At 39.8% G+C, this 25,317-nt stretch overlaps 2 protein-coding genes across 4 annotated transcripts in view; both read left to right on the plus strand.

Moving 5' to 3' along the window:
• Window positions 1-232: 232 nt before the first annotated feature.
• Window positions 233-4,683, plus strand: ndufa12 (NADH:ubiquinone oxidoreductase subunit A12). The gene is made up of 4 exons (XM_034074974.2): window positions 233-360; window positions 1,179-1,264; window positions 1,469-1,556; window positions 4,449-4,683. Exons 1-4 carry the CDS (start codon window positions 272-274, stop codon window positions 4,621-4,623), a joined length of 438 nt encoding a protein of 145 aa, XP_033930865.1. The 5' UTR covers window positions 233-271; the 3' UTR covers window positions 4,624-4,683.
• Window positions 4,684-8,672: 3,989 nt separating this feature from the next.
• tmcc3 (transmembrane and coiled-coil domain family 3) overlaps window positions 8,673-25,317 on the plus strand; it is a 36,731-nt gene continuing 20,086 nt past the window's right edge. The window contains exons 1-2 of one of the 3 annotated variants that reach the window (XM_034074807.2): window positions 20,576-20,830; window positions 21,081-21,193. In XM_034074807.2, the coding sequence (XP_033930698.1) occupies window positions 20,755-20,830; window positions 21,081-21,193 (189 nt within the window). In that variant the 5' untranslated portion in view covers window positions 20,576-20,754. Of the gene's footprint in view, window positions 8,788-20,575; window positions 20,831-21,080; window positions 21,194-25,317 lie in introns of those variants that run through there. The other 2 variants (XM_034074808.1, XM_034074809.2) reach the window with 2 other exon arrangements.

The following is a 25,317-nucleotide window of genomic DNA, read 5'->3' on the forward strand; positions in this document are numbered from 1 at the left end:
CATCATAATCTGAGTCTAATTCTCTTTAAATGAATGAATGAATGTATAGTAGATAGAAAAAAATACTAGTGATATTTAGCAGTCTTTAAATACTTACTTAGGCGTTTCTTTAATAATAGTTAGTATTATTCAGCACATAATATATGAATAGCATACTACATAAATACAAGTATGTATATGTGGAACTGAAGTCTCTCAAAGTGTTGTTATACCCGGACCTGTTTTTTTTCTTACCGCACATCGGTCCGTCCGGTAATTGTTCCGTCTAAAGATGGCGGGTTATCTTCATGTCGTCCGAAGGGCTTTGGGACAACTAGGAGGTCATGGAGGAGTCAAAGGGTTGCTGGTTCAGTTTTTCAGGTCAGTTTATAGAAACAGTTGTATATGTTTTAATGAAACACTGGTGGGGACTCTAAGAGCTTTATAAAGATGTGTGACCTGGCTATTTCTGTCCAGAGCCGTTAGCATGTTGACAGCTAGCTAATGTTACATTACGTTAAGCATCTACATCAAGAGAGTGGAAAGACACTCCATTGATACATATCGTAATTTAAGAGAATTAACAGCAGCCGCGTTATGTCGCTTTACGTCGCTTTATATCTATTTAAATCATGACTGAAGTATTATATCTTCGTTATATTGTGTATTATTAATATATTCTAGTCTAGTGATATATGTCCTTTCTATTGTGTATTGTATATATACTTGCCGCTATGTACTTACTTTTTTATTTTGTATTATATGTGTATCTTATTCTATCTTTTAAATATGTTTTACTCGTGGAATGCTTGATATTTATGTATCGAAACACTGGCTCGTAAGTTACTCAACATGCATTATTTATTTGAGTAACATGTCCTCTTGTAATTGTTTCCCTGTACTTGTAGCTTTTAGCACAATTCTTTCGCTTTGAACCTACTGTAGGTCATGGCTGAGGTTAAGTTATGATGCCACTGATGATTTAGGCTCAAATGTTAGTCTCTGAACAGTGTCAATTGTCTTTGCTAAGGAAAATGATGGAACATATTCCCTTATAGCACAGATTTGCTTCACAAATAGATGTTTATTTGAACAAAATGTCACCTTTACACTTGGTTCACGATATTCGTTTTTGCGACGGGAAGTGTTAGCACAGATCTGCCCCACTGAGTGTGTGTGTGTTGTTGATGCATCGACAGGGCGAATGATGTGAAGACAGGAGCCCTGATTGGTGTGGACAAATATGGAAACAAATACTTTGAGGACAGCAAAAACTACTTCTTTGGTGAGTCCATGTTCTCTAAATGGGCATGATTTGAAACGTATGAGCAGTATACTTGTCTTGCACCAAAATAATGTTGTTTTCATGGAGGATGTTTGCAGTTGTATCACTCTGTTATAGGAATGGTTTAACAAGCAAATGATGCTTGAGATTGACACATGTTTGAATCGGTAAATAAACAGTTTTCTGTGTCAAAAATGTGTCTAGGACGCCACCGCTGGGTGCTCTACACCACAGAGATGAACGGAAAGAACACCATGTGGGAGGTGGACGGCAGCATGGTTCCAGCTGAGTGGTACGACTTGCACATTGGGAAATAACACATTATTATTATTGTCTATTAATCAAACAACATTATTTTCAATCAATAATTGTGTATCGAACTTGAAAATAATATTTGTCAAGCCAAATGTGACATTCTAATGTGTTGTTTTGTACGAGCAGAGGTGCAAAGGTCAATTACAATGTTCATAGGAATTGTTTGACTATTTCTGATTTAAAAAAAAAGTTAATAAACACTTTGTTGCTCTACAATTACATAGCAACGACCCACTGTAAAAATAATATTGATGTTTTGAGAACACTATTTGGCAAGTCCGCTATTCACCATAAACACGTTTTTACTAGGGCTGTCAGTCGATTAAAAATATTTAATCGCGATTAATCGCATGATTGTCCATAGTTAATCGCGATTAATCGCACATTTATGATCTGTTCTAAATGTACCTTAGAGGAATATTTTTCAAGTTTTTAATACTCTTATCAACATATGAGTGGACAAATATGCATTATGCTAATGTTTATTATCATTTGAACAATGACAAATATTCTCATGAATATTAAACACAACAACCTCTGAACATTACAAATATTCGCCTCAATTCAACCTGGAACCTCTCTCATTCGTGTGTGTGTGTGTGTGTGTGTGTGTGTGTGTGTGTGTGTGTGTGTGTGTGTGTGTGTGTGTGTGTGTGTGTGTGTGTGTGTGTGTGTGTGTGTGTGTGTGTGTGTGTGTGTGTGTGTGTGTGTGTGTGTGTGGTGTGTGTGTGTGTGTGTGTGTGTGTGTGTGTGTGTGTGTGTGTGTGTGTGTGTGTGTGTGTGTGTGTGTGTGTGTGTGTGTGTGTGTGTGTGTGTGTGTGTGTGTGTGTGTGTGTGTGTGTGTGTGTGTGTGTGTGTGTGTGTGTGTGTGTGTGTGTGTGTGTGTGTGCTCGAACGGGAGCTGCCTGGACGCTGCAATCATGTTGCGCACTATCTGTGCTGAGTGTGCTGACTTTTCGTACAATGTCCCGCTGTCTGGCTTCCTGCATAAAGTCAAGTGCTCGGCGCAGTTGTGTGGATAGAGCGCTCCTCTGTTTTCATTTAAACAGCTCCTTATATCCGTTAGCGCAGCTAGCTAGCACCAGATGCTGCTAACAACAATGCACGTAAGGTAGGGCTGTGCGATTATGGCAAAAATCATAATCACGATTATTTGGGTCAATAAATGATATCACGATTATTTTGACGATTATTCATTGACCATTTATTGAACTTTAAAACAAATAATATTTTACCAATAAACAAGATCAACAAATATATTGGAGCGCACTTCCAAAACCTTACTAAACATATATTATTAATATGATAAATACAAATAAATTAGACCAAAATAAATTAAATCAAATATGATGCAGTGCACTGTCACAACCTACTGACAACTCCTTAACATATAGCCAACATTTTGGTAAAATATATTCAACATATTCCACTCAGTTAAACGTTGAAGGCTGGCTAACCGTCATGGTCCAGAAGTAACAGGAAATAAATGTTGAACTACAATTTAAGATCAAATAAAAAATGTTAGGCCACCATGGCAAATGCTGGTAGGGCTGCTCATGTCATCTCTTAAAGCCTGTTGACATGGTCTGGTTTCAGAGATGAGCGCAGGCAGGTGACAAGCCACCTGTACTGAAGACCCTCAGCCATGCCCCGACACATGGGGTGACGCCGGCCAATCACAAAACTTTGATGCGTTCAAGTGCATTATTCTGGCACAGGAAGATTATGTTACAGGACATTAACGATAAAACAGAATATTGTTGTTCTATTTTTAGACACATCTCGCGATCGACTGGTTGGGCACCGCTCGGCTAGACCATAGGTCCGTTGTGGTCGCAAAGTAGTCAGCTGAAGCCACATCTCTCTCAACTTCCCCACGGCATTTGTCATATAGTGCAGGCAGCGCAGACCTGCTGAAATAATACCGAGACGGCATCGCGTAACGCTTGTCCAACGTGTTGACAAGTTGCTTAAAGCCCTGGTTGCTAACTGGGCACATATCTTTAGCGATGTGAAATGTATCTCCAGGTCTCCCTTGAAAAAGAGATCATTGATCTCAATGGGATTTTACCTGTATAAATAAAGGTTTTACATTTTTTTTTTAATTGTTAAGACAAAGTACTTGCAAATAGTGGAAATAGTTTTACCCTTCTTTTTAACGAGTTGCTGCTCTTGTTCTGACATCTTCGCTCGCGCTGAACACTCACAACACATGTCACTCGCACGTGGCCGAGTGGGCTTTTAGGGAGGGGCGAAAGCGCACCCAGCAAAATAATCGTATTTTGTCAATTATGCTGTTTTCATAATCGTCGCAAACCGTAATCGCGATTAAAATACGATTAATTGCACAGCCCTAACGTAAGGTCTCTCTCTCGCTCGCTCGAGCCACACATACACACACCCTCCCGGTCCTCCTCCAGTCGGTGCCTACCGGTGAGCGTGGAAGTGTGGTCTGCCACAAGCGGGCGGCAGGAGCGGGGCTGTCAGCATCAGCTTGTAGATGGTATTTTAAACTCGATGCGCTCTGAAACTACGGGGCGGCCGAGGAAAAAAAATACACATGCGTTAATCGCGTTCAAATAATTAGTGGCGTTATTTTTTTTTTTGCGTTAACTTGACAGCCCTAGTTTTTACACATCCTAAAAAACTCCTCATGATACCTGTTCTCTAAGATGTTCAGTAAATAAAGTGGACTCTGCTGTACAGTCTTGGCAAGTAGATACAACGTTTTAAATAGTTGACTTAATGTAGCTTATATGTAACTTTAATAGTGTCATACAGACAGAAAATACAAATCAAGAATTAAGAGAAAGAATGAGCTCAACAGAATTAGTTATTAAACCATCTTCTTGTTCCCTGCACTCTTCAGGCACTGCTGGCTGCACTCTATGACAGACAACCCCCCCACTACTCACCCTCCAGAGCCCAAGAAGTTCCTGGCTCAGGTCCACCAGTTCAACGTGAGCGGCAGCTCGAAGCAGTACGTGCCCTTCCCCACCACCTCCAAGAAGATCCACGAGTGGGTTCCCCCCAAAGCTCAGTGAACCCTCACTGCTTATTTGTAAATTATGGTATCATGTCCTGAATAAAATCTCTATACAGACCTTTATGATCCGAGTGGTATTGCTTACATTGAACTTCCCCAGGTGGAGAAGACTGGACTTTTGGTTTAAGCTTCATTCATTGTTTATACACATTGGGTTCTAAATTCTACAGGGTCTGCCAGAGTTTCCATAAACACCAAATATATCAGGTCTTGTTTTTTCCAAAATGATGCATCGGGACTTTTTCCCATTTCAGTGAATTGTGCAGCCATAACAAAACATTGTCATTTTCATTTATCTTCAATGCAAGATCCAATATTTCCAATATTAATATAATCTTGTTTACCGCCTTTATATATACGTTATTGATTTTTACACAGGTTTTCCTCGTACTCAGATTTACCAATCCACTTAGGCTTCAACAGCATTCACATGGGCATTTTCAATCACTGATAACATTTTAAATCAATCTATTATTTATGGGACTTTATAGACACAAAATCAAGCTTTTTATGTCAAACAGTGTTTTTTAATTACTATTATAAAGGGTTTTTCTAACCATGAGAACAGCCTGGGGTCAGAGCGAGCAGCAGAGACTGAGGCAGGGACTTTCCAGCGCTGAGTGTTAATCATTGCAGATTATGCTGAGAGGGGGAAAAGTTGCAGCATGCAGCATTTCACAGCGAGGTGTGCAGATTGTCCAAGCTGCTGGACGCTCTGTGTGAAATGACACACTCCGTGTGACTCAGAGTCCCTGTGAAACTCCTGAGGAGCAGCAGAACAAGAGGTTTGTGTTGGCTTATTATTTACACTTTTTCAATGTTATCGATGGATGTCAGAGCATTTTTCCTTGTTTATATTAAATAAGATAAGCTTAAACTAATGTCCAGCAATTAATCACGGTTTCTTGTTATATATTTAAGTTTTTCTTGATTAATTTGGACCTGTTAAAGGGAGATTCTGATTTAGCTTTATGGTCATGTTGGAGGATGATTCTATAAATAATAAATAATGGAAAACACCTCTGAAAACTTCCTGAAGTAAAAGATAACAACTGACTTGTATGCTTTCATGAAGGTTATAATTGATGCTTGATATTCGGAAGTATATGAATATAAAGTCATTTAAATAAGCTCCACCTTGGCAGTCAAAATAATGCAATATTAACTGTAATGATACACTAAAATAAATACATCCAAAAATACAGACATTCTGCATAATGAGTGCATTTCATTTATTCGCTATTGTGAATAGTTTATGATGCAAATTCTTACGTTTTGAACATTTTGAAAGCAGGCCTTGCCAATTTTACTAGGAGATGTTTACATTTGTGTTTCAGAGATCTGGAGCTGTTTAAAGATGAGACTCACTGTGTCATCACTTTTACTTCGAGGGGATATTTTGGAGGAGGAGGAAGAAGACGAAGTAAGTCACCTCAATGTAAGCTCCTGCACACACCGTGTCTGTAATAGTGTTTAATATCCACTTCCTTTAGATTTATAATAATAATAATTCCTTACATTTATTATAGCGCTTTTCCAGTGCTCAAAGCGCTTTACAAATACACATCACACATATTTTACATACATGCTGCAATGGTCACTGTGGACAATACCCACAGGAGCAAGTTCAGGTGAAGTGTCTTGCCCAAGGTCACTGCAACAATATCAAATCAGTGAGAGAGAACGAGAATGTCCTTTGGCATCCTCTAGCGTCTATTTAGAAACCAGAGGAGACTTTGCTTGGAGGCAGCACCTCATTCAAAATAATTGAAATGAATTAGGAGACACGCTTTGACAGATTGGCTGTTAAATTAGTGCTTAATGAACCGTTAGTTTGGTTCTCTCCTCTTCTCGCTGCAGCAGATTGCTTTTTGTCTGATTCATGCTCTGCAAAATGGAGCAGATGATCTCTCTCTGGCCTGTAGAAGTGCTGATTCAGCAGCGTGCTGAAGCTAATGCCAGCTTGGCACCAGGAAGAGGCTCAAGAGGGTCGCGTGACTCCTCTTGACGTCCTCGCTCACTTCATGTCTGGCCCTCTTTCCTCTCCCGTTTCCCCTCCTGCCAACTGTCATATCTCTTAACTGTATTCATGGTCCATCCCCCCTCCTTATCCTCCTCTTCTTCGATCCCCCATCTCCTCTCTTTGACATCAATGTCTCTCCCCCCCCAGTCCTCTCATCTTGCATGTTTCATGGGCTTCAGTGTGGGATCCTTGAGGAGTATCTCCAGGCTGCCACTGTTCGTCTGTAACTCTCCAAATGTTATTTAATTGGTGGCTACTTGATGCCTTATTAGCATTAGCATTTTCTTTTGCATTTCGTCCCAAATGTGCCCCTTTTCCTGTGTGTGTTTCTGCTCATACATTAAGCTAAATGTGAGGACAAATCTAGCTAAAGCCCTTGCGATTTTTAAAAATGTTCTAGTCATCTTTGTCCTTTGTTTTTTAATTCCAAGAGTTTACTTGTCACTGATGTATTATTCCTTACTTTGTCTGAACAGTAGGTGGAGCACATCGACTGTAGTGGAGCACCTACCTACTGAACACATCATTTATTATTATTTGAAATATCACTTTTTTTTCATTTGGTAATGTCCCAGGATGAAAAGAGCAGGTGTAACTCATTATTTTAATCACGGACCGATGACATGTAGGTGTTGCAGTTCTGCTTAATTCATGTAATCAGTAACACCTGTGCTTTTTCTGCAAACAAGTCCCGCTGAGAATACACGCAAAGTGGGCTGGAATGATATGTGCATGTCCTTTGAATAATTAGTTTAGAGAAAAGATACTGACTTTTTTTTAATTATTGTCAACAAATTAGATAAAAATACCAACATCACCAACACTGATATATTCCCCTGGATCAATCAGTATAATTTATTTAGAGCAGAAATGTTGACCATTATAGCAAAGCTCATACGTTACTGTTAAAATTAATAATATTAACGTTGCCAGTGAGCTATGACAGTGATGCATCTTTTAGATTATATTTCTAAGTGTATTTATTTGACCACATTCCTTGTTATCAATTCAATTTAAATCAAAGCTTTTTACGTTAGTAGCTAAAGCGTAGTTGTTTGCAATACAAATCTGGGCTACTCGAACAGTGCAACAGACAGTATGCTTAAGAAGAACAAAGACATGAATAGTGCAAGAAATGGAATGTGACAGGTTGAACAAAATGAACTAAGGTGAAAGGTCTAAACCGTTGAATTGTTTGTCCCTATATAAAGATAACCGTCATGACAGGACCAAGGTCTTGAGTTTTTGCAGTGTGTCAGGCTGGGGCTGCACAGACGTCTCAGCCGGTCTCAGCAGGACACATTTATGGGATGCATTGTAAATGTTGACTATTGTTAGTTCTGGGCTTTACAATTCAGTGAAGTTGATAAAGAACATTAAACTTAAGTTTGGCAGATTGATAAGAAACTAAATTGACCCTGCTCTCACACCCACTTGTAAAGTATATGGCTTTGAGCATTATGAGTGTTAGCAGAGTCCAACACACACACACACACACACACACACACACACACACACACACACACACACACACACACACACACACACACACACACACACACACACTTATCTGGCTCTCTGCGATAAGAAGTGGTCTCTGTCCTGCAGAGTGCGTTCACCCCTCGGGGAGAGTGAGATTCCTGCACACGTCCATTCCCCTAAATCTCCCCACCCCCTCTCTCCCCCTTTCCTCCTCCATGGCTCTCCATCCTCTCTCTTCCCCCTCCTGATTGGCAGCTGAGCTTGTTTTGTGCCCCGGCCAGTGGAGGGTGGCTGATGGATGAAAAACATTTCCGGGCTCTGGCTCCCTCATGCCTTTTAAGGAGGTCTCCCCCCCCCCCCCCCCCAAAGTGTGTGAGAACGCAGCCCGGGACGAGGGCACGTGGCACAGGGTGAGATCGTAGGTGCACAGGGATCTGTTGGTTTTAGGGATCTGCACACAGGAAGCACACTTATTTCACAATAAGAGCGTTACACACACACTCCTCCCTCAGAGGGTAGTCCTAAGAGGCAGACATTTCTCTCTGATGTGCAGGGGGCTGCTGAAGCTGCTGGGGCATGCACTTTGACCTCAGGCTGTGAGGAAGAGGAGGCATGAGGAAGAACTACAGCGCTAACCCGCTCATCTTTGTGACAGAGGTAGCGTTACTAAACTTGTTATCCTATCCTACCTTCTGCCTTGTGTTTGAGTTGTTTGTTTGGTGTGTAGACAAGGGATTTGCTTCTGTTGCTGTCAGATGAAGTCAGTTACATGGGATCAGCAGTTCATTATTGCCGTCATGAACTCGACATGTACGTGAGTCACATGAGAAAGCTCTATATGTTAGATAGAGAAACATCCACTGAATAGTTTTCTGTGTCAAGATTGTGCAGTTTGAGAGCTGTTCAGGCTTACTGGTAGACGTTACTCTAATGATAATAGATGTTGCTTTATTTGTTCACTTTTATACCACAGTAGACATGAGGTCGATATTATTTTCAAGGTTTTAAAGGCAGCACTGTAAAGAAAGAAGTTCTAATATGTCTCGGCTCATTACAGCGGCGTTAATAGATGACTTATTTTTCGTTTTGCAAGAGCGGGGATTATGGAAGTTGTTTCTTTACAGTTTGGGGTTGAGTCAGTCGGACAAGTTTCACCACGTCTGTGTGCAGCTTGTGATTGGACATCCAAGGAATGTTCAGCCATTGATCCCCATGCACACCTCATAAATTACAAGCTTGTTTTCATTTTCTTTACTGTGTTTCTTGCGCCTAAGGTTTATCTGATTTGTGTGTCTGAGCAGGAAGCTATGTTTGTGTTCCCCCTGTCTTTATCTGTCCATCACAATCTCAGCCTCTCTCTCACAGTGTGTTTCCCTGAGCCAGTGCTCGCTGTGCTTTGGGCTGCCCTTTTTGTGCTGACGCTGTGTTTCTGTGTGCATGCATTAGGTGCCTCAGTCTGCCACTTTATGCACAACAAAATGCAAAAAACATTGTTATGTAACCCTGTTCATTATAATGGGCCTCTTCCTGTCAAGCTAACAGCCTTTGCAAGTCCACAAACAAGGAAACAGTAGAAGGAAACAGTAGAAGGAACAGTCCCGGGACGTTTTTTTTTTATTGCTCACCAGTTTATTTCTAAACTTTCTCAAGGTCTCAGCGCTGCAGAAAAGTCTTGCAAGAAAGCTGCAGTCAAAGAGTCTATTCTGCTCAAGAGAGAAATTAGTAAAACATATTATGGTGCAGAATAGTAATAGAAGTTGTAAAAAAAAAGAAGCAATATTATAAAGAAACCGTAAAAATTATTTTCTTATATAGATCTGCTCGTGATTGTCTTCTAGATTAATTGATTTTTTTTATTTTACAATTTTACAATAAACAAAATGTGTACAAAATACAAAATGTTTTTCCAAGTTTCTGAGAGTCCCAGTTGATATGTTGGAAATGTTCAATGAAAAGGTTGGCTTCATATGTAACAACTTGCTTTTATTAATCCATTTGTTCAGTTTTAAACTCACAAACAATTACAATCAAGATGTAGTCGAGAAGAAGACCACCATTGGAAACATTGTTAACATATTAATAGTTTTAATTTCATTCAATATCATTAAGATTTGACTCAATCCGTCTCTATGCATCTGTTTGTATTGGTATTGGTATCTTGGTCTCTTTTTGGCCATTTTGAGTCTCTTCCCAGTTGGTACATGTCTCATTAAGAAACATTGTGCTGCCTGTACCCATAGGCTCTTAGTACTAATCAATATCTTGGTAATAAAGTAAAAACTCCACTTGTATGTGGTCGGTAATAAATAACACTGTAACATCACTGGTAGCCAATGATACTTTATGTTTTAGCCGTTCATCTGAGGACCATTGTAGCTACAGCAGGTCAATAACATCCTCCATTGCATCATGATGTCGTATCAGAGTAGATGCTTCACATCTTCACTGGACTGCATTACTTTTTCCATCAAGGTCAAAGGAAAGTGGTTAGGAAATGTTTGTTGTGTACAGCCACAGTGTTTACGCAGCTTCTGAGCCCCTGATATGTTGTACAATCCTCTGTGTCCAGTACGTCTCCACAGCCTTAGAAAGGCCCTCCAGCTGTTAACCGTGGTCACTTCTATCCGTTTACCATGGAAACCATCAGTCTCTCAGAAACTCAGCACGCAAACCCAGTCCAAGCTTTCCCCCCCCGCCTCTCTTTCGTTTACTGTGAGTGTTTATACCACAACAGAGATAATATCTCTGAGGACAGCGCTGTGTAACGTCACGTGTCAACAACACAATCCTCTATATAAAGTAGGTGAACTTCTGTGTCTCAGTGCAAGATGGTAGAGCTGCAAAAAAGGCTGTTAAACGACTTCTACATCCACAAGATGAAACTCTTTTTGACTCTACTATAAATAAAAAACATCCGGCTCCTTTATCCAGTAATATTTCTCAGTGGATTCTCTTTTCAGAACACAATATATAATGCTGTTGCAACATGACATATACACATGCACATGGGTTCATCCCTATTATAAAACAACATTTGTATTAGTGTTTAGGTTACATTAAGGGTAAAGGGGATTTTAGCAGTCAAATTTATACTTCCCTAATGCTTTAAATAGCCTTCATTTCCTATAAACTTCCTTCCCCTTTTGTATTGGCAACACAAAGTTAGATTTCATTTCAGCAAAAATCCCAGACAGAAACCAGAAAGCATGTTATTGTTTGTGGATTAAGCAACCATGATGTAGAATTTGATCATTCCCACGCACAATTCCTCCATCTCGGCATTGAGCCTATGCACTTTTCTCTGCACACGTGGAAATGTCGTGTTTATTATGTACTATGTGATATAAGTCTGTTGACCCTGATGTATTGTGGGGCTGTACTGAACATGTTCCACCCACACTGGTTATGTAGTCATTAATCGTGAAGTGAATAGTCTATTCAAAAAATGATTCCCTCGTAGCAATTGGGGTTTAATTAGAATATTCCATCCAACACTTACAATATGTCTCCATTGGAGGGCTACATTAGATTTGAATGGTTGGCCCTCATTTATTACTCACTCTTCAGGGTTAAGTGCAGTCCAATTACTTCCTATTATTCTTCTGCCACCTCTTGCTTTTTGTTATTCACAGACTGTATTCCGGGTTTCTGCAATGCAAGAAAAAAAATCATGATGTATTTCTAAAAAGGTTGCTAGCTTTTTTATATGAATTTGTTCAGTTTAAACGTATAAAATCAATTACAATCAAAGATAGTCGAGAAGAAGAATACAATTGCAGAAATAAATAATAATAATAGTTTTCAATTTCATTCAATATCACACACACACACGCGCACACACACACACACACACACACACACACACACACACACACACACACACACACACACACATACATACATACATACATACATACACACCCATAAGTGGCCATACAATTCTCATATAATAATACTGTTTGCTACTCAATTAAACACCATGGCAACAAGAGAAGATGCTGGCAGCCACTTTCTTTCACTCTAAACTGGTGACACACACACACACACACACGCACATGTGCACACACACACGCACATGTGCACACACACACACACACACACACACACACACACACACACACACACACACACACACACACACATGCAATATCTAAATAAATTATACATGCACTGTTTCTACCTGTTGAACTAGAGAAAAAGAGAGAGAGACAGTGTGTGTGTGTGTGTGTGTGTGTGTGTGTGTGTGTGTGTGTGTGTGTGTGTGTGTGTGTGTGTGTGTGTGTGTGTGTGTGTGTGTGTGTGTGTGTGTGTGTGTGTGTGTGTGTGTGTGTGTGTGTGTGTGTGTGTGTGTGTGTGTGTGTGTGTGTGTGTGTGTTTGTTCCTCATTAACATATAACCTTGTCTTTTTCTCTATCGTCATCTGTTTTCTGTGTAAAGTCAGCAGAAGAAAAACCCCATAGGTCAGATTTTCTATTTCTTTAATGTACTGTCTTCACTTGATGTGCAATACAGTTTATTGACTCTAACTGTATCTTCATGTCCAGGCTGTCACATTGTAGGGAGTTATACTGAGAGATGCGTCTGATATCTTTCTTCATCCAAACTATCATAACGAAACACATTTTCCATCAACTTTAAATGGCAATAAAAGTGATGTTCTTGTGAAAGGGGCTCATGTCTGCAGACTAAATATGAAGCTACACCCAGTGGCCGGTTCATTTAAGCTCCGAGAATGCTTTATTGCCCTTTATTGGTCTTTGATATCAATGCTGCCACATGAAAGAAAAACAATAGGCAATTTTTGTGCAGTAATGATGACACAGAAAGCATAATAGACTCTCAAACAGTGCTGTTGAATTGGTGGGAAACAATGTAGAACAAAGGAAGAAATATATAATAATATTTCTGTTTGTTTCATGTATGTGAAAAAGGAGATCTTTGCGAAGTGATGAGGAGATTCTTTTTGTCTATTCAGAGTAGAAACTGTAAAGTCACATGTACTGTACATCATCATTTCTAAACTAAATCTGTTTCCATTGCAATTTGTCACATTAAGCATTTATCATTTTTAAGTGTAAAAACGTTTTCTTTGCGCTGCCTTTCAAGTTTTTGACAGCTTCTATTACTAGCTAATATTTGCTTTTTTAATGAAACGGAGACTTTTCCACCTCAGCCAAAAGTATTTGTGTTTTAGTGAATTTTCCACTCAGGTTTTTTCTTATTTGTATAAAAATGTGCATTAAAACAGTTGGAGGAAAATGCACCAATTATTTAAGCTTTATACGTGTTAGCCATTGACCACCTTACAGTGTGCAAACGTTAATGTTTATCTGTTGAGTTATTTGACAGATTATTGTTGCAGATGTTGTCATTATGTCAGTTTGTTCTTCCTCTTGCTTTGACACCTCCATATCACTGCAGCTGTCATTTACCCTCGAAAAATAAATATATTCTCCAAAGAGGTCTCAGACCCCTCAGAGGAAGACAAAGAGAAATGAAATGCCACAAGCTGGTGGTGCGGGGACGTGGGCGGGAAGCCGGGATGACACATGAAAGCCCCCCACTCACCCACACACACACAGGCTTTGAACGTGTGACCCCTTAGATATTCATTTCAAACGGCCTCTGGTGCCCGTCTCTGCTAATGCAGAATGTCTTTTATGAAGCAATCACACATTCTGGTAGTATTTCAGCTCAAATGACAGAGAGGTTGCAGGGTTTGGATTACATCAAGAGAAAAGAGGTGTTCAAATATGCAACAGGCAACAGACAGTGATATACAGGAGGAGGTTTCTAAACAGCTTTAAGTGTAAAAGTCCTTTCCCTTGAGTAAAACTACAAAAGTGTTAGTAGAAAAATACACCATACGTAAAGAAATTAAAATACTTTTGCTTAGCGGTCATTTTATATTCATTAATATGTGTATGGGGTTAATATCACTTTAATGCAAATGTTGAGGCTACTTTGAACTACTTGGTATTTATAATAACACAACATGTTATGTATAACTGGTATTATTAATCTGAATCCGCCAATATTCGCCAACAGCCTATATTTAATATTGTCTCTATTTTGGTGCCATTTTATTCAAGGTATGAAGTTGTAATGGCAGTATGATTTCATGTGCAGCTGTAGCCTTTTATTAATGATTTTTTTTCTTGACCTAAAATTAGACAAATTAAATCATATTGAGACTAAAAACACTGCAAAAGATTTTGTAAAATGCCCACCATGTGTATATTTTTAGCGGGTTGTTCAAGCCCCTAAAATCCCACAAACATAACAGCAGGCCCTGGTTCCTACTGTAACGTGTGTTACTTGACACATTCGATCATGTAGCTAAAGTAATAAACACTCCTTGAATGTGTCCTTTATTTTGCAGGTAAAGTAAATGTTTTCTGTAGTTTTGACTGGAGGTTTAACCATGGGGGATTTATAACCCAGGGTCCTTTCACCTCTTCACCAAAATCCCCCCTCTCTGTTCATCCCTTTCAGAAGACCATCTGTTTCATTACTTGATGCTTTATTGTGCACATCTACTGTATGCAATACAACTGCATCAGGGCATTTGAAATATGGACCGTGGGATTGACTTGACAGCCCTGCGTCTATCTGCTGCAGAGCCTCCATTCCACTCAGCTTGATACCGCCAGAGTCCTTTAAAAACCACCACAGACCTTTCTCATTCCCAGCATGCCCATTGAAGTGCCCCATTGATTTACTTCCTGCTTTGTTTGAACAAAAGATTCTGCTAGAAACCTTAGCTCCCCCTGAAGAAAAGTGAATATAAAGGCTGAAAGGGCCTGGGAGGAGGAGACAAGCTCCTTCTGTTTCTTTGTATAAAACAGAGTTGATTTTGAGGCAGGGCAAAGAGAGGAGAGCTGGTGGAAAAGAGAATAATGGAGCTCACAGGGGTTCTTCATAGGTTGAACCTGGCCCTTTAGTATAAGAAAAGTATCCTGTGGATATTTAATCATTAAACTAAATAAGGTATCCCAAAATAAAGGAGTTCTGACTTTTTTAGATGTTACCTAATTCAAACACACAGGTGTAAATGCTACATAGATATTTGAGCTAAATAACAAATATGATGTTAGCTTGCTAGTCAGAATCAAAAGAAGTAATATTGTTATTTGTTCAATACCTGACACTTACTATATGCATATGAACATGGCAGTTAAAGCCCAGCACCAAAGCTACCTGGTTAAGAAATTGGGCATTTAGCAGCTAAAGAGTTTCAAGGAGATGCACAACAACCAAAAAGAGAAACAAAACGTTTGAAAAGTGACACAAAACAGCCAAAAAGGGACACACAAAAGGGTATTTCATATTGAATCTTGGCTCTTCCTACTTGTCGCATAATGTGTTCATTTGCGTGATGTGTGAACTTTTTGCTAACAAGTTCAAATTAAAAGCTGATAATAATGCCATTATTGTGTTCTCAGCTTGTTTCCACTGAAGGTGGCCAATAATTGCAATGTTTAGCTTTAATGGTAAACTTGTTAAGGAATTGACACATTTTGTGATGGATGTACAGAAAGCTGCATTTCGGCCTTCGTCGAATTGTCTACATTTCATACGGCCTGATATCCTGGCTGACCCTGGTGGAGTGTGCTTGATATCACCGTGTCACAGTCCCGTCTGCAGGGTGATTTATGTGGATGTTCAGGCAGATTAGTCACTGTGCTCATGCCAAACGGTAGCCACAGAAGCAGCAGTCTCTTGTGCTCTCTGACTGACCCCCAACCCCCCTCCCCTGATGCAACATGTTTGTGTGCAAGTCAGAATCATTACTCTGCCACTACTGAGCCTAATGGGGCTTATCGGCATCAATAGCACAATGTGAAAAATACGCTAGTTGAAAATAGCCCTTCTGATAAATCCATCTTTTTTGGGGGATTGACATCATTTGTACGTTTTTTCAGCATGACAGAGATGATGTTACACTGCAGCGTAAAGCTGATAAGGTACAAGCAATAAATGAGAGAAAGGAAGGGAAGATTGTACTAGAGATAAAAGCCATGATGCGAGAGAGACATGAAGGGTAGGAGATGCTGTTAAAGAAAATGTAATTGCTGGCACTGAAGCATTGACATATAAATTAAATAGTGTAGCTGGAGCTTGACAGTTTCCTTTCTGTTATATAATCCAAATATACATCATAACCCAACTGCGTCAGTTATTGAGCCCAGAGGACGTGCATGTGTATGTGCAAGCGTCTCCCTGTTCCATTGATTCTGTCTTTACCCGGCATGAAAGATTAGTTTGATCAAAGGATGCACACACAGCAGTGGCTCGCAGCTTTTTACCTCTGTGCTAATCTGACTGCAGTCATGTTCCAAATTTAGAATAGCAAATTATAAACACATTAGAGCTTCTATGCGACAGAAGTATCAGCCAGACATTAGGCAGAGTCATAGCCGTGAAATATTCAAGTTCTTAATGTAATTCTCTCTACATAATGTCTTTATCTCCCGGCGCTCCAACATCTTATATTATATAGACGTATTATATAATGAACACAAATGTATTCTCTTCTCTATGTTATGGATATATATTAATGCAGGATTCATTTAACATAGCCTCCATTAGGTTCATAAAATGAGCAGATTTTACAGTCATTTCACAGTTAAATTCTTTTAAAGCTATTATAGTTTGCCGCTGTCATAGTCGTGCTATCTGACAAAGGAAATGAGGAAGCAAAGGGACGTTTCTTTAAAACCAAGAGAGACGTCTAACACGCAGTCTGTTTTCCCTTCCTGTCTGACACATAACCAGGCGGGATTAGGACAGCTGTTCATCAATTAGCTCTCCGTTTCTTGTCCTACTTTCTTTTCCTTCTGTCAGTATCGTTTCTCACACATATTGGGTGACACAGGAACTGAAATTAGCATTGACGTCAGGTTTCCTGGAATTCATCTTCCACCACCGTTTTTATATAGCATTAAGCAATCTATTAAAACAACCAAACCATAGTCTCGAAGTGTACTATATAACGAACTGAGCCAACACAAAGACGACTACAAAAGTGTTTAAAAAAGAGAATATCTTAAATTATGCAAGGTTATTGCAAAGCATTTCATCATGAAGGTGTGTATACTGCAGTTGCACTAAAGCCAGTTATACTGTACGGGCAGAGAAGTAATAGTAAAATGAGTTGGAATCTACCAGGCACTGCAACATGCTGTAAACAAAACACTGATTATATAGCCCTTTATCAGCTATCATCATTTTGTAGCTCTGGTTAGTTCTCCGCCACTTCCTGAGGGAACTATGAGGACTTTAAGATGCTGAATGCTATATGCTGAGCGGCCAGTTAATGTATCTGTATGCTGTTTTGTGCTGAGTTTACAGATACTTGCTGATGAGAGAGGTTAGAGTCAATTAAAACAGTGAACTTGTGGACTCTAAAAGCAAAACAATAAAGTTAACGCTTGTAAAATTATCCATAGAGATTTTAGTGGTATGGTTGGTGGTTGTAAAGGAGTCAGGTGACATACTGTATTTTAAAGAGCAACAATAAAGTATTTTCTTGTGGGAATGGATTGGGGTGGATAGATGGGTCAAACAGGTTATGAAAGTTCTTTGTTTTTTATATATCCCCCCAATCACCTCTCTATGCAGACTTCACCCATGAGACCGGAGTGTGTGTCCTTTGTGAAACAAAACTGAACATTGACTTATCTTGAGTGACTTACGGAAATCATGCCTTGTGACGCTACATAACACTTAACTTAGTTCATGCATTTAACCTACTTAACTACGAACCAAGTGTATATTTGTTTACCCAAACCAAAATTGTTTACTTTACATAACCAAGTATTTTTGTTGAGTTGTTTTCTGTGTAAATGCCAGTTTATAAAAAATGGCGTGCTTGTAACAAGTGTAAACTGATTCTAGAGGGGTACATAGAGCATCATAGTATAAGCACTATAAGGTGTAGTGTCACTGACCAAGCTGCTGTATCTGAGGAGTTGTGAGTGAAAACGTGTTGACATTTTTAGAGTCCCAAGGTCTGACCCGCTTAATCTTAAACATTCAGAAATCCCTACAGAATATCTGATGCTCCTAACCCACCAGAACATTCTGAACTGCCCCTAACTCAAACATTCCAGAACCCCTGCAGGATGTTCCGATATCCCCTCCCAACATTCCCATATCTCACGGGAACACTCCGATTCCCTCACCTAAAACATTCCAAAATCCCTCCATAATGTTCCAAACTCCCAAAAGAAATTCCAGGGCCTCACCAAAAGTCTCCTGACCTTGGTCCTCCCCCAAACAATCCTTAGCCCCCAGCTAAAGGCTCCTGGAAAGTATCAGCGTTCTTGAAGTCTCTGGTGTTGCTGAGGTCAGAGTGATGTCACAGCTGAGATGAAGACAGGAAAGTGAGGCAGGAAGTGCGTAAAGTACACAAACATTCCATGGGGAAAAGGAACAATAGCATCTTGTGATTAGCAGAGTATGTTTTATGGATGCACGTAAATGCCTAAATCCTGACACATGGATTTTACATCATTTGTAACCATGAATTTGTAGATCAATACACTCAGGTATTCAATACATGCTGTTTTGCAACTCTGTTTTAGTCAGATAATTGGATTTTGACCTCCATTGCACTAATTAAAAGTGAAATATGGTGACATTTAGATAAAGAATTGCAACTGCATGTATGTCAGAGATTGTGTTTGTGGGTAGTGTCAATGTGTGTCCTCTTTCTTTTGTATCAAAGCAGGAGAGAGAGTGTTAAAATGCAATGTTTTGTTTGCTGATTAACAGCCTTGCAAGTATCATGCAGTGCTAAAATACCCATTAGAGATCTGCTCCTAATGGCATTGCAACACATTAGGCTAAAGTTGTTTTACTGTGAGCCCAAAGCCAATGCACTTTCCGAATCAAATCAATGCAAAAGTACTATAGATAGAGACCTAATTAAATGTCACATTTAACCCTTTGTCTACCTCTCTTTCCCACATGCATAGGCATGGATAGGATACATAGACACCCAGGGGAAATGGACTGGAAGTGTATCAGGTTATTAGGATTGATTATAGCAGAAAGATTAATTGTGGATCCATCTCGGAGCTATGTAATGATCTTTCTAAATATATACGCGCAGCCGTTCAGTGAAATGATACGATTTAATTAACCTGGATCAGATTCAACTTTCAATATCAGAGTGTTGCCCTGCAGCCATCCTCAGTGCTGGTGCTGTTATCTGCCCTGCAGGCTGAATCACACGGCCTCGGACTGTCCAACCTGTCAGCACACACACTTGTCACAATGATTAAAAGATGGCTGACGCACTCCCTGTCCTCATGATGTCGGCATCAGATCAATTTGTGCACAAGAGGTGAGAAAGTAATAAAGAATGACAGGTCAATGACACAGGGTTAATGCACATGTCACTATGTCATGTTTTCTAACATGGCACGAACATGAGACAAATCCAGACAACAGGCAAAACCAAAAATTGACATTGTCTTTTTTGCTTTCATAACATGTCTTCTTTCAGACTTGTGGAAATAAACCCCTCCAAAATAGACATTTAGCAGTACATTTCTATTTGCGTCAGCCAAAGCATCATGAATGTCTAACATAAAAATGTCCCCAAAACTAGTAATACATAACACACTTATCTTAATGTATAATCAACCGGGGGACGTTTTATGGGGATATTTACCAGTTCAACATTTTCACATGTAGCATCTCCCCTTAAATTGGGTGCATAAATACTTAATGTGACTGGGAGCCCAGATAGTAAACTATTAGCAGACTCGTATCACATGACAGGGCAAAACTAATTGGTTTCTTTACCATTGGGGCCAGAGAACACCTGCCCTGACCGGCTGTGTCTTTAAATCATTCATGACTTTGTGAGTTATAATTAATTTATCGTTTAACTTGAGATGTGGCTGGTGTCATCTCGAAGTAGTCAATCAGCTATCAGTCTATGTGACTAGTAATCTAATCAGTTAGTTTATATAATCATAAATTACATGATATGATAATTGTACACACTGAAAGTGCCCATTCTGCACAACACTTCTTCCAGCACAACAAAAAATGTGTCTTTGGCTTGCACAAAGACTTTATGCATTTATTTATTATTTAGTTTAGTTATATTATGTTTAGTTATAGAAATGTAAAACTGTCGGCCATACCTAATTAAGTACTAATTGGACCTTATTTGATTATTAAGTATATTCAAAATGACAAACACAACATGGGCACCCATAAACAGATACATTACATTTTCTTTTTCAGTCCTACTTTAAGTACATGTGAAACTAATTTAAGATTTGGATCTCTCCCGTCTCTGGTTATGAATTAATTCATGTGGGTGTATTTGATATCTACCGCAGCCCCTCCATCTGTATACCGCGGTGGGCGGGGCTTAATCACACACTGTCTCTACTCCGTGTCGCTGGCTTTAGAAGGATTACCGCGGCGGGCTGGTGGGGTACGAGTCACACCGTTGCCGCCGTCGGTCGGTTGTTCCAGCAGCGGTGGCAGCGAGTGGGAGCCGTGATGGCATGTGAAGCACCCACGACGTTAACGGACCACCGTAAACTCTGAATGTGAGGACAACGAAACCGGGAGACCCAGCTTGAGTCCCGAGATATGTCCGGATCTTTCTGTGCAGTTTTCGAGAAAACTTTACCGGGAGTAGGAACACTCTTACACCAACGTCAACATGGTAAATATGTGTTTATACTATTAGCTAACGTTAGCTACCTAGCGTCTATAACATAAGTGAGAGGGTTCATTTATTGTTAAGGACAACTTATCCCTACATTACGGTGTGTCATTTATAGACACGTCTATACAAAAAACAAAATTGTGTTAACTTTGTGTATAATGTCATGTTTAACAGACACACAAAGAGTTGACAAGTTATTATAATGTATAATTTATAAAAGCTAACCGTCGAGTTTCTGTCATCACAGAACAAGTTGGAAATCCTCCTATTTTCCAGGCAGTGTTGTGTGCACTCCTAACAGCTGACACACCGTCGACCAGTCCCGACACGTTTTATATTCCTCTGCAAGGAACCCAACAAGTAATTCAAACACATAATTCATTGCTGGTCTAATCATCCTCATATGGCAATATTTACACACCACTCATGAATCTGTTGTGGCCGTTCTGCATTTCTTGGCACAGATCCAATGCTCCATTCACTGCTTTCCCTTTAACATTTCCATTCCCATTAATGGTCCCTCTACCTTCTTATTCCACAAATCTTAAACTACACAAACAATACAGTAAGCCTGATATGGAAATGTGTCAGCCAGTAATTCAAGCTCTTAAATTGTGTTATTGTACTGTATGTATTTATATTGAGGCAACATTAAATGTACAAATTGTGTAATGGAGCTTGGTGGAATTGAACAGAGCTTTTTTTGCATATCCTCTCCAGTCCAAGATATTGTATGTACCACCATAAGAAAATGACTTGGATGATTAATTGGTAACAGTAGTTGCTGAATATTTTTCTTTGTAATGGAGATTGATGAAGGCGAACCAAGCATCTTGCTGAGACCAGAACAGGATATTTCATTAAGAATTGTAGCAAAGACAAGAGAAAAGCATAACAAATGACCTAGATTAATAATTTATATTACTATAACGGTTTTTCTTTGTGTATGAGGCATCATTAAATTGACAGGTTTTATAATGGAGTTTGTTGGGGATGGACCATCTGCAGACCAGACCGTGTACTTGACTAAACGTTTTAAGGCAATTTGACACTTTGCTCACTCAGGCGACCTTTTATAGTGCTTAGACTTTTTTCTAATCATCCAGACATCACATAGAAACACATGTATAGCCAAGTGGTTGGTCGATCCAGCCTGTCTGAAAGTGTTGCATTCATCTCAGGTGATTCTAATATGTCCCTGTTATTATATCTAATGATATAAATAAAGGGGGAGGGGTTTCTGTTTTCTCAATGTTCCTGTTATAGAGCGGGAGTTTGTGGCTTCCTGCTATATGTTACATGGAGGCAACACATGCTGGTGACTTGCTCCTGTCACTGTATTCCTCCCAAATGTTGAATAACATGACATGTTATGGCAGAGAAACAGATTCTCCTCTGACCCAGTTACAGTGGCTCAGTACAAAGAGCTGCTTCTTTGTGAAGCCCTGTACAGAACATACTTATACGCTAAGAGTTATATGACAGCTTCCAAAGAGGGGGAGGTTTAAATGTAGGGTGCACTTTCTTTTGTGTTGCACTGCAATTCACAAGTCTTGTGACCATCAATTTATACATCCAATGCAATTGCGTTACAGTCACGATTTTCTTCTACAATTTGACCTTATTTGATTACAACTGTCTCATTATAAATGTGTATTTTGCCAGCCGACACCCACATATTGACTAGGGACTGAAATATATATGATTATATTGGTGTCGATGGCATTATTAGTTACTCTTAACAATCACTATCGATTCCATCTATAATGATGTGTGGAACAAAGAGTGTATACAGGTTGTTCATGTTTCCATACTTTTATTTCTCTGGACAAAACGTACAGCATCACACAGGTTAATGGATTAAATAAGATAACATTTAGAAAGGGAAAGGATTGTGAATGTGAAAGCATTTTTTTTTCATATAGGTTTTATTAGTCATGAAAATAAATTGTGATTTTACCCTTCAGAACTCGCACGTAGAGTTAAAAAAACTAAACATTACTGCACTTTTAGGGCATTCTGTCTTCATTATATTCCCAGTTTCTCCCAACTTGCCCAATTGTCGTGTACTTTCTATAAATGCTACCACTCGTTTTCCATCCCCACAGTTGAATGTCTCTGTGGTTCATAGTCCTGCTGTCTTGTACACCCAGGTGCGCTCTAACACAGAGGCATTTCTCAGTAGGACAGCTTTAGGAGCTGTTCAGGGAGAGGCGGAGGCAGTGTATCCCACCCTCAGTTGTTAACCTTTGTGCGACTACACTCGGGGGATCCTTTTAGCGGAGCAGGAGCTATATTGGTGCAGGATCGAGAACCTTGCCCATGGGCACCTTAGTGGTCGTTGTTGTGGAAGGATAAAGCATTAGTCATTTCCCTCCAGCACTTTTTCCAGACAGAAGTTGGAAAGTCTAGTCTCTGTGAAGTGTGTGTGGGGGGGGGGTGTGTGTAACATTGTTGCAAATATGGATTTGGGAGTCAGAGCCTAATTGAGCAGTATTGCAAAAATATTAATGTATAAATAAAATGTTTACTTTTTTGTAATTATTATTTTAAACCTATAAGTGTGTTATTTAAGAAGTAAAAAAAGAAATCTCATCCTATATTATGGCTAGTAGTGTTGTTTAGTCTGAGTATAGGCTACTTTTAAACCTCAGTTGTGGCCCTTTTTTAAATTGTATTTCCCAGTCTCGTCGCTGTCGCATCACACATAATGCCCACTGTAGCATTTGGCATTTCCTCGTCATCTCCTCGGTTCAGAGGGTTCCCAACCTGGCATGTGTGTGTGTCAAACGGACTTGCCAAGCTTGAATCTGCTCTGATGAAAAGGGAAGGGGATTTATCAGGGAAGAAATCGATTTGTTTACGCAGTGGAAGGACGGTAGTTGACTTGATTTATTTAAAGATCAATATGGATGATGCTAAAAGGTCTCGTATGTGTTTACATCATTGGAGGTGTGTAATTAATGCACCGGAAGCCTAATCTCTTGCTATGATTAGATCACTTTCAAAGCTCTTAAAGCTGTGTGTGTGCGTGTGTTTTTGATCCGGAGGAAAAAGGATGAGGGTGTGTTTTCCTTCTCGGAGCTCCTCACAATATCCCCTCTGGGCAGCAGGGGGTTTTCTGAGACTCTTGTATCTCTTCTTTAGATTAATGTCAATAAGAGGACGTTATTTTTTGCCCACGGTCTCATTCCACTTTCTTGGCAAAGAGATAACAGTGTTCCTTAAAAAGAGCATCTGTCTGCCATTAGTCATGTTTTTTAGCAGACAAATGTATCATGCAAAGACTTCGGTAAGGCACCCAGGGGAGCATCCTCTTCAGGCCTCAGTGTGGGTAATTAGACAGTCAGGAACAGCAAGTAGTCTGAATGTGCAGGATACATTTCCCCTTGTCTACCTTCAGGCTAAGGTGTTATACTTTCGTCTCTCAGATTATGAGATGAGGATTGGTTGATCGATGGTTATAGTCCTGCCTTCCTTTTTGTTTGATCTCATTAGCACAATATAAAAGTTTGGGCTCATTATACGAATCGAGACAATGTTTTTTTTGTAATCATTATTTTTAATCAGATTGTTTTCCTGGCTTTGGGTGTTAATTGTTTCCCAGCACGACATTCATTTACACCCAACGGCTCAGAGCTTGTTGTTTTGCTCTCTTTCTGTAACATACAGGAAACCAGTTTTTACTGTATGCCTAACCCAGTGCGCGCGCACACACACACACACACACACACACACACACACACACACACACACACACACACACACACACACACACACACACACACACACACACACACACACACACACACACACACACACACACACACACACACACACACACACACACACACACACACACACACACACACACACACACACACATACCATGTATACATCACTTCAGGGGACATTACATTGACTTGCATGCATTTCCTGGAGACTTATCCTAACCTTAACCATAACCAACACCTGCCTAACCCTAACCCTAACCCTTACCCTTAACCCTAACCTAACCAAGTCTTCACCCTAAAATTAATGATCCCCCTTATGGGGACCTCCAATTTGTCCCCATAAAGGAGGCGAGTCCCCACACGTGACTGTGTAAACAGATTTAGGTCCCCACAAGTATAGTAATGCTAGACCACACACACACACACACACACACACACACACACACACACACACACACACACACACACACACACACACACACACACACACACACACACACACACAGTCCCCAATCAGCGCAACAAATCACACTGATGAGCTGAGCCGTGGCCTTTGTTTGGCCATTGAGAGTGCTTAGAATGGGAGGAGTGAATGTCGATGAATGGGAGCTGATTTGTTGTTATTCTCCTTCGACTCGCTTCATTGGACATCACGGCGAGGTGTGAGCTCGGCTCTACTCAATGGCGTCTGTTGTCAAGGGCAACTGGTGGAATCTGTGTCGTTTCCCAGAATAAATGGTGCTTTTAAAG

The sequence above is a fragment of the Pseudochaenichthys georgianus genome, chromosome 23, assembly GCF_902827115.2.
Source record: "Pseudochaenichthys georgianus chromosome 23, fPseGeo1.2, whole genome shotgun sequence".
NCBI classification, from domain to species: domain Eukaryota; kingdom Metazoa; phylum Chordata; class Actinopteri; order Perciformes; family Channichthyidae; genus Pseudochaenichthys; species Pseudochaenichthys georgianus.